Below are 12,679 nucleotides of genomic sequence, written 5' to 3' on the forward strand. Positions count from 1 at the left end.
GAAAGGGCTTCGGCAAGGTGATGGACTCTTTTGCCACTTATTTAATATAGTTTTGGAAGGTGTAATTCGAAGAATCGGGATCGACCCGATTGATGCGATCTTCCGAAAGTCCGTGCAGCTTTTCGGCTTTGCAGACGATGATGCTAATGTGACACGTAACCTTGAGAAGATGACGGAAACATACATCGGACTACATGCCGAAACTAGGCGTATCGGACTGGCCATAAATGCGCCAAAAACAAAATACATGAGAGGAAGAAGCTCAAGAGAAGAAACACTACGCCTCCGACCACAAATATAGATAGTCGGTGACGATATTGAGATGGTTGATGAGTTCGTGTATTTGGGCTCACTGGTGACCGCTGATAATAAGACCAGCAGAGAAATTCAGTGGCGTATTTTGGCAGGAAATCAGAAAAACCCTTCGATCGAGAAAAGTACGCCACCGCACGAAATTGACCATCTACAAAACGCTCATTAGACCGGTTGTTCTCTATGGCCACGAGACCTGGACTATGTTGGCAGAGGACCAACGCGCCCTAAGTGTTTTCGAAAGAAAGGTACTGAGGACCATCTATGGCGGAGTGCAGATGGAAGAGGGAACGTGGTGACGGCGTATGAATCTAAAATCGGACGTCTACGATGGGCTGAGCATGTCATAAGGATGCCTAACGACATTCCAGTGAAAATGGTTCTTGTATCTAATCCGGTTGGGACAAGAAGAAAAGGAGCGCAGCGAGCAAGGTGGATCTTTTAGTGGCTGGCGATGAGCAGCCATGGACTGAGTTATGTGGAGACGTATACCTCATACAGCAAAGGACACCCCAGGACTATAACTGTTAGGTAAGGTAAGCTGTGAATCACGAAACATGTGTTGTATTGATATAGACTGTCTCATGAAGTCTTTTCATCATTACCGATCTTCCGGAGATTGGACTTCCGATTTGACAGGAATGGTGTAGTTTGTGAGATGATCTTATTTTGTTTCTATTTTCTTTAAATTTTTCGCACATTTGGATGAAAACCAACTTTTTATACTTGGTTCCATTTTATACCATAGTCGTTTTACCTATCCGGCTTAGTGAGGATCCCGTCTCCAACTCTGCGACACCTACGGAAGAAAATGATTAGTCATCGTTTTTTTGGGAAGTAGGTAAATCATCAACATTTCCTTTCCTTCTCATCGCACTTGCTTATCCTGAAGTCACATAAACGCATTCTAATCTATACACACAATGTATTTTTCTCGAATGCAACAGTAACGAACATCTGAATGTTGGTTTTATTTGCACTCGTTTTGCGCGAAGTTCGTACTACGAGCCGTTCACTAAACGAGTGCAAATAAAACCAACATTCAGCTTTATCTTTAACCTTGTGGTCATTCGCCATCTTACTATTCTTAAATTCGTTTTGCCATCTTTAGTTGATTATGACCCACAAAATGGAGCAGTTTTGAGCTCATTTTAGATGGTTATTTTGTTTTTCGAAAAATCCAACACCATGACTCCTGAACCGGAAGTCAGCTTTGGATCAAATTAGAGAATTTCGTGTGCGACTATAAAACCTATCATTTGAATAAAAGTTTGTGAAAATCAGTTCAGTCATCCCGGCGAAAAAGAAACTTCCGATGCTTCTCAGGTCGGATTCCGGGGATCGGTGTGGCCGAGGTTGATTCGTTTTGTCATCAACTAATAAACACAACTCAAAAAAAAAAATAAAACAATTCTGAACTCCATTCATCAATCAGTTTTATTTCAGCTCAAATATTAAAACATGATATCTCTTTCTCATTATACATTAGCGAATTACTTACTGTTTTGTTTTTTCAGATTCGGTAGGTATTACATTTACGATTACTCCAGATTTAGTCTGTTGTTTCAATATTTTCAGTTTAATTTCTTCCAGTTAGCGATAATATTGATTTAAATAAAATTTAAATATTAGGCTCTAATGTTTACGACGATTCTTTCTTATTGTATATGTATGTCTGGTTGTAGTTTGTATAGTTGATTTGTTAAATGAATATTGTTTCTGTTTCTTCGATATTCCTTCTGTCCCTTTCCCCACCTTTCTCTTATCCCTTTATCTTTCAGTACGGTTTTTCAGTACGCACACGTGCACATGACTTACAATCAGTTAACATTGTTAGTGTATAGTTATGTATGTGTAGATTGATAAAATAGCTTCCTCCACGACAAGTCCCATTCAATGGTGCTAGTAACGTATATTGTAAAAATGATATGACCAGCATATCAGAGATAGTGTTTTTTTTACAGTAGAATCGAACATTCATCCATAGGTCATCGTTAGTCTAAGCTTGTGGGTTGCGTAGTTCGTGTTGATAATTCTCATAGTGCATCCGAGAAGAAACCTATCTCCTTTGCCTACCTAAAAGATGAACCAACCAACTGTGACAAACCACTCGGTTGTGCTCGTAGTTCGACCCAGGGTGACAATAATCACGGAGTTGTGTAAGATATATTAAGTTTTTTTAGCTAGTGTAGATGCCAGTCCACCGTGTTAGTGTAGAGTGATCAAGATTTGAACGACGATAGAAAATTAAACAAATGTTCCTAACTAGTTGATTGGAGAGAACTGGGACCGACAGCTTTGGCTCGTCTGACTCTTATGATAATGTAATTGTATACGAATATATTGTAATTTTGTCTCACACAAACTTACGGATCCGGGTAATATTTGTCAAATCTTTTCTACACGACTATTATGTTTTCAGTACTCTTCATCGAACTGAACAGTAAGCCACTTAGTACATGTTTTTTTTTATTTTGTGATTCTACAGTATAAATCAGTGTTGACCCTGCAAACATTGAACCAGCTGAACATTTTCGTTTGTGTTTGAATGGTTTGCTGTAGTCTTTATTGTTTTCATATTTTAAAACCATTTAAGTGTTACTTCAAGGTAGATGCTGTTTATATTTGTTTGACATAAATATCCGATTAAACTACACACAATATGCTTTTCGACAATGACGATTTGTTTGCTTAGTTATGGCATTTTATTCAATTTGTGTTTTTTCTTTCCTGCTCAACTATGGCTGTTGGTTTTCAGATACTGGAAGGTCGACGGGATAATATCGAACTTTAAAATTGCATATGTAATTCCAAAATCAATTGTGTGCTGCATGGATTGTGAAAAATGATATGAACATGACAGCAACAAAAAAAAAACTCTTGTGTAAATTACCGAATTATCAATGAAGGGCCGATTTTAAATCGCTTGTTAAAACTTCCTTCTGTTTTCTAACGTTTTATATTAAATACTAAGCTTAGATTGATCTAAGCTCGATGACAAACACTATATCAGTTCAATCAAATGTGACTCTGTGGTTAACAAAAAAATGCATTGATTTATAAAAAAGAACTTCGAATACTTTTAAGAACAAATTGGACTTAGTACTGTTAGTTGATAATTTTTTTTTAATTATGTGAATTCTGAAATCGTATCATCAGTAATGATAATCTCGTCATCTCCGAATATGTGGCGAAGAAACATTAGAAAACTCAATTGTCTTTACCAAGCGAATTATAAAAAAGAAAACACACAAAAAATGGCCTTCGGCAAAATGACCTTCGGTAAAATGGCTTTCGGGAAAAATGCTCTTCATTAACATGGCCTTAGGAAAAAATGGCCTTCGGCAAAATGGCCTTCGGCAAAATGGCCTTCGGCAAAATGGCCTTCGGCAAAATGGCTTTCGAGAAAAACGCCCTTCGGTAAAATGGCCTTCGGCAAAATTGTCTTCGGCAAAATGCCTTTCGGAAAAAGTGGCCTTCGGAAAAAATGGCTTTCGGAAAAAATGGCCTTCGAAAAAAATGGTCTTCGGAAAAAATGGCCTTCGGAAAAAATGGCCTTCGGAAAACATGGCCTTCGGAAAAAGTGGCTTTCGGAAAAAATGGCCTTCGGAAAAAATGGCCTTCGGAAAAAATGGCCTTCAGAAAAAATGCCCTTCGGCAAAATGGCCTTCGGAAAAAATGACCTTCGGAAAAAATGGCCTTCGGAAAAAATGGCCTTCGGAAAAAATGGCCTTCAGAAAAAATGCCCTTCGGCAAAATGGCCTTCGACAAAATAGCCTTCGGCAAAATTGCTTTCGGCAAAATGCCTTCGGCAAAATGGCCTTCCGCCAAATTACCTTCGGCAAAATGGCCTTTGGCAAAATGGTCTTCGGCAAAATGGCCTTCGGCAAAATTGCCTTCAGGTTTATCTGTATTATGATCAATATTATTTTACCGCTTTCCAGTTATACATTTTTATGGCACGAGAGAAGATGTTTATCATCGAAATTAAAGACTGAATCATGTCATTTTTTAAATTTAGTCCGATGTCCCAGCAAAATATGATTTGTTTTAAGATAAAATAACAAAAACATTATTTTAAATTGCAATGTTTTCAATGTAGCATTTTTCAGTAGCCGTATAACATTCGGGAACGTGTTCAAACTTTCTAGTCTTATACGGGAAAATAGGTCATGAAAAGTGAGCATAAAGTCTACGAAGGTTGAAATTCAACAACCCAACCAACAGGTGCTACAGCAGATGTTGCGCCAAACAATGAAATGAAACCGGATCTCGGAGTGTGCGAGTTGAAAGATCCCTTCCAAACAGGGTTTTCCTCTACTAACTAACTCCAGCGCTAATGATGCTGGACTAGCTCCTGCCCCGCTGACAACGGTTAAAAATTCGTTTATCATCGTTCATCCTTACGCGTTGGAAATGCGTAGCAGATTGTCGTTCGTGTTTCCAGCTGTGGAACTCGTCCCCACCCTACTAGGGAGCTATTTTTTGCAACGATAATAAGATGATAAGCTTCGGAAAATTTGAATTTTAATGGTTGGTTCCGGCACGAAAAATAACCTATTTATATCCCGTCCCACATGAGACTTTTCTTTTGTTGGTTTACACTACAAAAGAATATCTTATATAGCATTTACGTGGAAAAACTAAAATGAGCCTGTTCAGTATGTCCCGTGATAGGTTTTCCAATGGGGCAAATCAGAAGATTCACATATAAACCAGTGTTTGAGCAACCAACAGCCAACGATAATCGCGTTTTAATGTAAAAAAAAGAGACTAAATTTTAGCGCGATTGCTCGACGCATCGGGAAGAGAACTGGTAAGCGCCTACCAAATATACAATACATATGATACTTAATTGAAGGTCTATTTCAGGGGCTTTGGGACTGTACCACCCCTCACTGAAGGTCGTCTGCCGCCGAGGACGAACCGGCCGCCTCGTTGGTTAATGTGAGCTGCATTCGCTTGATGTCGTGCAGGGTATTAATGCCCTGCTCCTCGAACAGCTTCCACTTCGAGTAATTGTGCTCCATGTACCGAACGATTTCCGGCATTTCGATGAAACCTAAAACAAGAGGAACCGTTCTGTAATGGCACAGTTCACAAACAAAGTCCACCTACTGTTCCATGCATCCATCATGTCGTGAATAATATATTCGATAAACCCGATCTGACTCTTGGATATGCTGCAGGTCGTCCGGTCAAACATCGGCATTACAATCGGCAGATTCCTTCGCTTCTCCTCGTCCGTCTGAGTGAAGTATTCCTCCGCTATTCGACGGGCCCACTCGACGCAGAACTTCAAAGGTCGGGTCGGATTGCTCACGTCCGCACATTTGATCAGCATCCTTCGCACCAGAATCTGATTGTCATCGTTGTCGTGCGAAGGTTCCTTACCGTCCACATCGGTACCGAACACACTCACGAACTTAGCCAGATGTTCAAAGTGCCGGGTCATCTCCGTCGCCAGGATCATATCGACGATGATCGATCGGGCCAGTTTGTACATTTCCCGATCGAGATGCTTGAAAATGTTGATCTTGTCGTCACCTTCAATCAAAGAGCGTAAATCAGGACGCGGTACCGGGGATACCGATGGTTACTTACTCAGGGTCAATTTGAAGGTGGTTGCCGCGTGATGCGACTCCAGCACGCAGATGTCGTTATACAGCAAGGCCAACTCGTGGTCCGAGTTACACAGGAATGCCGACGAGCGGCCGGGATGTTCAATGTCATGGGTTGCTGCCGCGATCAGGGCGGTGGCTTCGTCCATCCGATCCATCACTTTCAGTTCGCGGGTTGCCAACTGTTGCAGGTAGCATGCTGTGGCCTAGAAATAGAAGTGCAAAACAAAAAGATTTTTTTTTCTATAACTCACATCGTACTCAAATACAAGAGCTTACTTCGGGCCAAAATATAAGCCTTTAAATGAGTTGAAGATTGGTAATCGCCGACAGTGATACAAACAAAAAAATACTGAGGTGTATTTCAATTGGAAATCGTGCTTAATTTGGTCACCGTACGCTCTTTAGAGCGATTTAGCTTTTTGGCAATGAGACCTAAACTATGTCGACAAAGGATTGAGAGGAGGAAACGACGTACGCACCACGAATCGGAACAGTCCGTTGATATCGAAAGCAACAAGTAGAAATTTTTTCAGTCGAAAATCATTTACGGTCGCAAATCATTTACGGTCGAAACAACAGAAACAAAGACAATACAGTACAGTGAATAATAGAGTGTACGGAATGGTCAAATACGATTTAACAAAGCCGGAATCTTGGCCTACAAGACCAAATTCAATTTGTATAGATTTCAAGCGTTGCAAAGTTAGACCAGCAGCAAATGAAATTAAAATCTTACTTAAAAAACGAATGCATCTAGACGCTAATAATGTAACTGAGATTCAATTCAACAAGGCGTCTAACTGTGCGTACATTATGTTTAAACGTGAAAGCGATGCAATTGCATTCGCTTCGGTTAACAACGAGGTGCACAGTGTTGAGTGTGATAACATTAAATACAAAATCCCTGTGCACATGGTGGACAATGCCATAGAAGTACGCGTGCATGACCTCCCCCCGCAGGTCACCGATCAGTACGTTCGGGAGAATATGTCGCGGTACGGTGAAATCCTTTCCATCGAAAGGGAAGTATGGCGGAATTTTTTCCCCGGTATCCGGAATGGCGTGCGAGTGGCACGTTCCATCTTACATCATTTGTGGTCAAGGTGGGACACATCCGTGTAAAACGCTGATTACCTATGAAAATCAGCTGGTTACATGCCAGTTTTGTGAACAACCTGCACACTACGATAAACCCTGCACCGAAACTGCGAAAAGGACAAGGACGTTCAACAATGGAAACTAGTGAGCGCAGTACTCCTGTTTCACCATCAAACCAACCAGCAACTGCAACCAATGTACAACAAGGCGCATCTACAGCAACTAGCAACGAGCTCAAGACTGCGAACATCAAGGAAAACGAAAAGAAGACGGAAATCAACAACAAAACCACCGATGCGGCAATGGATGACGAGACGAGTCACGAACGAAGTGCCCCTCAACCCTCGCAGGAGGGAAATGGAAGCTTCTCTCCTCCTAGAAAAAGAGTGACAACGAGATCTACTTCAAAAAATGCATTATTTAAAAAATCAGCTAATTCGGCCACGTAAAGCTTGTACGCAAATAGGCCTGAATAAAAATACCTTTTAAATAAAAAAAAAATGTTTTCCACCAAATCGTATCCACGGACCCAAGCAACCATGAGCTTTAGGTGATAGCACTGAACTGGCATAAAATCAACACTGATAGTGCACAAATATCGTATTGTAGCCTCAACATTGCATTTAAGCCGTATATTTGAAATTTGAGTGTGTAAAACATTGCAGTTGAATAGTATCATAGTTTGGTTGATTATAAAGTTTCAATGCAAAATTTACGAGCATTAGTGATTTCATGCTGTAAATATTCATTTAGTGCTATTATCGAACAAATATATATACAGAAACCTCCATTTACGAACTAAGCGGGGGTTCGTAAATCAAGGTAGTTTGCAAAAGAAGTTTACGTTATTTGGAATTTACTTTGTAAAAAAAGTTTTGTGTAATGAATGTGGAAACCCCCAATCATATGATTATTTTCGGAACGGATCTAAAGAGTAGGTGCAAGAAAATAATGTTTGGCGTCGTTTCAAAATCCAAGATGGCGAGTTCAGATTTATTGATATAACCTAAAAACCCCTACGATTTGGGTATTTTCGGAACGGGTCTGATGAGCAGGTGTCGTAAAACTATGCTTAAGGTGGTTCTGAATTCCAAGATGGCAACTTCCGGTTTATTGATATTCTTTGAAAACTCTTACAATATGAGGAAGAGTTTTCAAGAAATGTCGATATACCGGAAGTCATCACATTGAATTACGAAACAACCTCAAACATTGTTTTTCTGCATCTAATCATCAAATTCCCAAGAGGATCCCAATTATAAGAGTTCTCAAAGAATATATATAAACCGGATGTCGCCATCTTGGATTTTGAAACAAACCCAAACATAATTTTTCGGATCATACTAATCAAATCCGTTCCAAGAATACCCATATTGTAAGGGTTTTCAAGGAATATCAATAAATCGGAAGTCGTCATCTTCGAATTCCCAAATATCTCAAACATCATTTTCCGTCATCTACTCTTTGAACCCGTTCGAAAGATACTCATATTGTAGTTGTTTCCTTGGAATATAAATGAGCCGGAAATCGTTTTCATTGGATGCAAAAGTCTCAAAACAAAACTGCACCTAGTTTCTAAAATGGAACTTTGAAAATAATGTTTTCGTTTCTCTTGTTTAACCAGTTGATTCCACTCCAAGAACAACTATTTGTGAATCGAATATAATTCAAAATCGAAAAAGCAAATGTTTCGACTGGACATCACTGCAATCAAAATTGTAATGAGATTTAAATTCAACATTGTCCCTGCAGTCAGATATTTGCAGTGCGGTTCAAATGGAATAATGTTTGCATTTAAAAAAATGGACAAAAATTTCTGATTTTTCATGGGTTTTTCCGCTTCCCCGCAATGACGGAACAATAATAATAGTAACCCATGAGTCAGCAGCCAAAATTTGACAGCACTACAGTCGAACTCTGACCGTGATGGCAAAAACAGTAAAGCAACTCCGTTCAGAAGTGTGCGCGTTGAAAGAACGACACCCCGTTGCGCCATAAACGGGCATCGTGGGGCACTTTTTGAACACCGGATGCCGGCATCTGCAACATTTTGTTAGTATTAGACAACAAGAAATAAAAGTAGCAAAAACAAAAACGCATTTTGGTATGACTGGAACTACTGTGCACTGGGATAAGTCGTTTTCACAAAAATATCGAAAAAATGACGGATTTAAACAATCTATGGCTTGTTGGATAGATATTACCATCTATGCCTTGAAACATATTTTAACATAAAACTTTGTATTAATCAAAAAGTAAACGTCAGATGTCAAAAACATTCAATAGCGTTCTGGCTTACGAGGAGTCCATTAATTTGCGACTAGATTGATCAAAATCGGTCCAGTCAACTAAGGAGTGTATCAATAAGTAGTTAGCAACATTCAAACAGTTATTACTCTGAAATGGCTTAATTTTTTGCAACGTGTTTTGCGGTGACATGTTTGTTTACATGTCAATAACAGCTGCGCAATCGATTGGTTTCGGTACGGTTTATCGTTTCAATGATGAGTCGAATTGATCCGGAAACGCGAAAGAAAATTCTGCACACTTGGTGCTCAGAAAGTGGTGTCACGTACAACGAAATTGCAAAACGGGTGAAAGTGCACCACACTAGTGTCAAAAATATTATCGAGAAGTTCGGTAAGACCCTTTCCATGAAGGATTTGCTCCAATCCAGTAGGAAAACGGGTCCCAGCCAGCCAGGCCGGGACTTAAAAGTGGTTGAGTACATCAGGAAAAACCCATCGGCGTCGACGCGGGATTTGGCCAAGCAGTTCAGCACCAGCATCGGGATGATTTAACGGATCAAAGTTCGGAACTCCCTGAAAACGTATAAGAAACAGAAGGTGCGGAAAAAGTCCCTGGTACAGCAAGTTCAGGCCAAAACAACAGCGGATTCTACAGAATAAAGACGGATGCATCATGATCGACGACGAAACCTACACCAAGGAAGACTCTCGAGCGCTGCCCGGACCGCAATATTATACGAAATCGGTGTACCAGGAAGAATGTTTGAAGAAGAGACCTGGACGACGCTGACACCACGGTGGCGATGGAAAAGCTTGGGCAGAAGGTGTTGGTCTGGCAAGCAATTTGTACCTGTGGTTTGCGGTCGTCGATTTTCTTCACGAAGGGCACAATTAACGCCAAGGTGTACGAGGAACAATGTTTGAAGAAGAGAATGCTGTCACTGTACAGAAAGCATAAGGCTTCTTCTCTCTTCTGGTCGGATTTGGCTTCAGCCCACTACGCCAACTCCGTTCTACAGTGGTTGTCAAAAATTAATGTACAATTCGTGAAAAAGGACATCAACCCACCGAACTGCCCGGATCTTCGGCCAATTGAAAGGTATTGGGCAATTGTCAAGCGGCACTTTCGGAAAAACTGGACAGCTGCCACCATGAAAGTCACAAAAGTTACTGTGCAGAATTTAATAAAGAATGTCAAATCCAAAGTGCGAGCGTTTCACAGAAACTAGGATTTTCTTCAATATAATCAGTGAAATGCATAAAAATGTAATTTTTCTACAATATATCGAAAATTGATGTCAAAATATGTTTTTTTCACTTTTTTATTCAGTAATCAATGTTACTAACTACTTTTCGATACACTCCTTGTGAGGTCTCGACCTTTATGTTAACAACACACACGCGGACATTTTCTCAGTTCGTCGAGCTGAATCGAAGGGTATATAACACGGATTTTTTTTCTAATTATGTGAAAACTCTATATTTATTTTTATTGATTTTTGAACATATACCATTCGAGTCAGCTTGTCGAGATCGCAAAATGTATGTATGTATGTGTGTGTTTATATGTGTGCGTGTGTATGTGTGTCCAAAAATTAGTCACTTGATTTTCTCAGAGATGGCCGGACCGATTTTCACAAACTTAGATTCATATGAAAGGTCTTATAATTCTATATAACGTTATCTCGAACTTTATTTTATCTTTGTTAGACTTCTGGCTCTGGAAATACAGGGTGATATGTGCGAATAATGACTTCGAAATATACACTCAATTCTCTCGGAGAGGGCTGAATCGATTTTTACATTCATACGAAAGGCCATACTTTCCCATAGAACGCATTCAAATTTTGTGATATGTGAAAAAGTAGCAAAAAATACGCACTCCATGGTCTTGTAGATGGCTGAAGCGATTTTTCAAACTTGACTCAAATGAAAGGTCTAAACACAGTCGTAAAATAATGCCGACTTTTATTTGGATACTACTTTCGGTTCCGATATTACATGGTAATGAGTAGAAACATATTATTTCAAAAGCTTGTTTCTATTCATGACAAGATAAAAATGAAAAAAAATCCTCTGAACTAGCCATATAAAACTTATGTTGTGTACGTCTTGCTAGTTATTGAACATACAAATTGCTTTATGAGATTTTGGTTATTAGTTCCCTGTTCCGGAAGTACCGGAAATTGTAATAATTAATCTTCATCATTCGCGACGAAGCAAAAGGGAGAAAATTTCTTCTAAATTTGTTTCTAAACTGTTCTAAACAATCGAAAGCCAATACTTCCCAACGGAGCTCATTTATTTTTTACCATGATGACCGAATGGAATTTCAAAATTTTCGGCCCTATATACTGCTGATGAATTTCATCCGGATCCTACTTCTGGTTCCGGAACTGCAGGGTGAAGTGTGTTAAAAATTTCAAACCATAATTTTAAGCGACGATGAAGAAATCGGGAGAAATTCTTCTAAATCCAAACAAACTGTCTTGTTTTTATTCAAGATAGTAATATTTATGAGAATATGAGTAATTAAAGCACTAGGTGGATTGAAACAGGTTTCTATTTTAAAATAAAACAAAAACAAATTTTAGGGTCATAAATAAGTTCGTACTATCACTAGCCACTACATTTTTCCATCTTTCTGGCAATTCTCGGGTACACAGAAAATCCTTTAATCGATTCATTTTTTGACTTCGTCATAATTGAAGAAGTGCTAGGTCAGCCAGGCCATGCTTTATCGACAGAAGTAAACAGTAATCGGAGGGAGCAATACCTGGGCTATACAGCAGGTAGGGTAAGACTTCCCATTTGAATGTTTCAAACATGTTTTTACATGTTTACGTTTCGTCTTCGACTCATCAGTGTGATCGTTTTTCGGGCAATGCTCGACTCAAACGCAGCACCGCACAATAGACCACTTCCAGCTGGTCCCACCATACAAAACATCAGGCCATGAATATTCTGTTCGACCGTTGATAATGAGGTATAACCTGGGTATTCATACGCTGCTCGACGTTTTGGGTTATCGTAATATACCCACCTTTCATCGCTAGTAACAATTCGATGCAAAAAATTCTTTCTTTTGTATCTTTAGAGCAGTTGTTTGCACGTGAAGAAACCTGGTTTCAATTCATACGGCACCCAATTGTCTACCTTTCCGATCTTTTCCATTATTTTTAAACGTTGGAAAATGACTGGCTAAGTAGTGATCCGAGTGATTCTGTAAGTTCTTCTTGCGTTTACGATGGATCTGGTGGCAGCTTCTGAACTTGATGTACCTGTTCCTGAAATTGTTGCTGTGCCTGTTGTTGTACTCATTGTATTTGTTCTGTATCTGTTCCTGTACTTTCTGTATAGCACCAGGTACAGAATGCCAGCAGTATCTGTATTTTG

At 39.5% G+C, this 12,679-nt stretch overlaps 1 protein-coding gene across 17 annotated transcripts in view; it reads right to left on the reverse strand.

Annotated features, from left to right (window-relative positions):
• Nucleotides 1-1,731: 1,731 nt before the first annotated feature.
• Nucleotides 1,732-12,679, reverse strand: part of LOC131436192 (high affinity cAMP-specific and IBMX-insensitive 3',5'-cyclic phosphodiesterase 8) — a 448,244-nt gene continuing 437,296 nt past the window's right edge. For all 17 annotated transcript variants that reach the window (XM_058604775.1, XM_058604771.1, XM_058604773.1 and 14 more), the window contains 3 exons: nucleotides 5,917-6,139; nucleotides 5,431-5,859; nucleotides 1,732-5,374 (listed from right to left, as the gene is read on the reverse strand). In XM_058604775.1, coding sequence (XP_058460758.1) covers nucleotides 5,208-5,374; nucleotides 5,431-5,859; nucleotides 5,917-6,139 — 819 coding nt within the window. In that variant the 3' untranslated portion in view covers nucleotides 1,732-5,207. The remainder of the gene's footprint in view (nucleotides 5,375-5,430; nucleotides 5,860-5,916; nucleotides 6,140-12,679) is intronic.

This window comes from Malaya genurostris, chromosome 3 (genome assembly GCF_030247185.1).
Source record: "Malaya genurostris strain Urasoe2022 chromosome 3, Malgen_1.1, whole genome shotgun sequence".
NCBI lineage: Eukaryota > Metazoa > Arthropoda > Insecta > Diptera > Culicidae > Malaya > Malaya genurostris.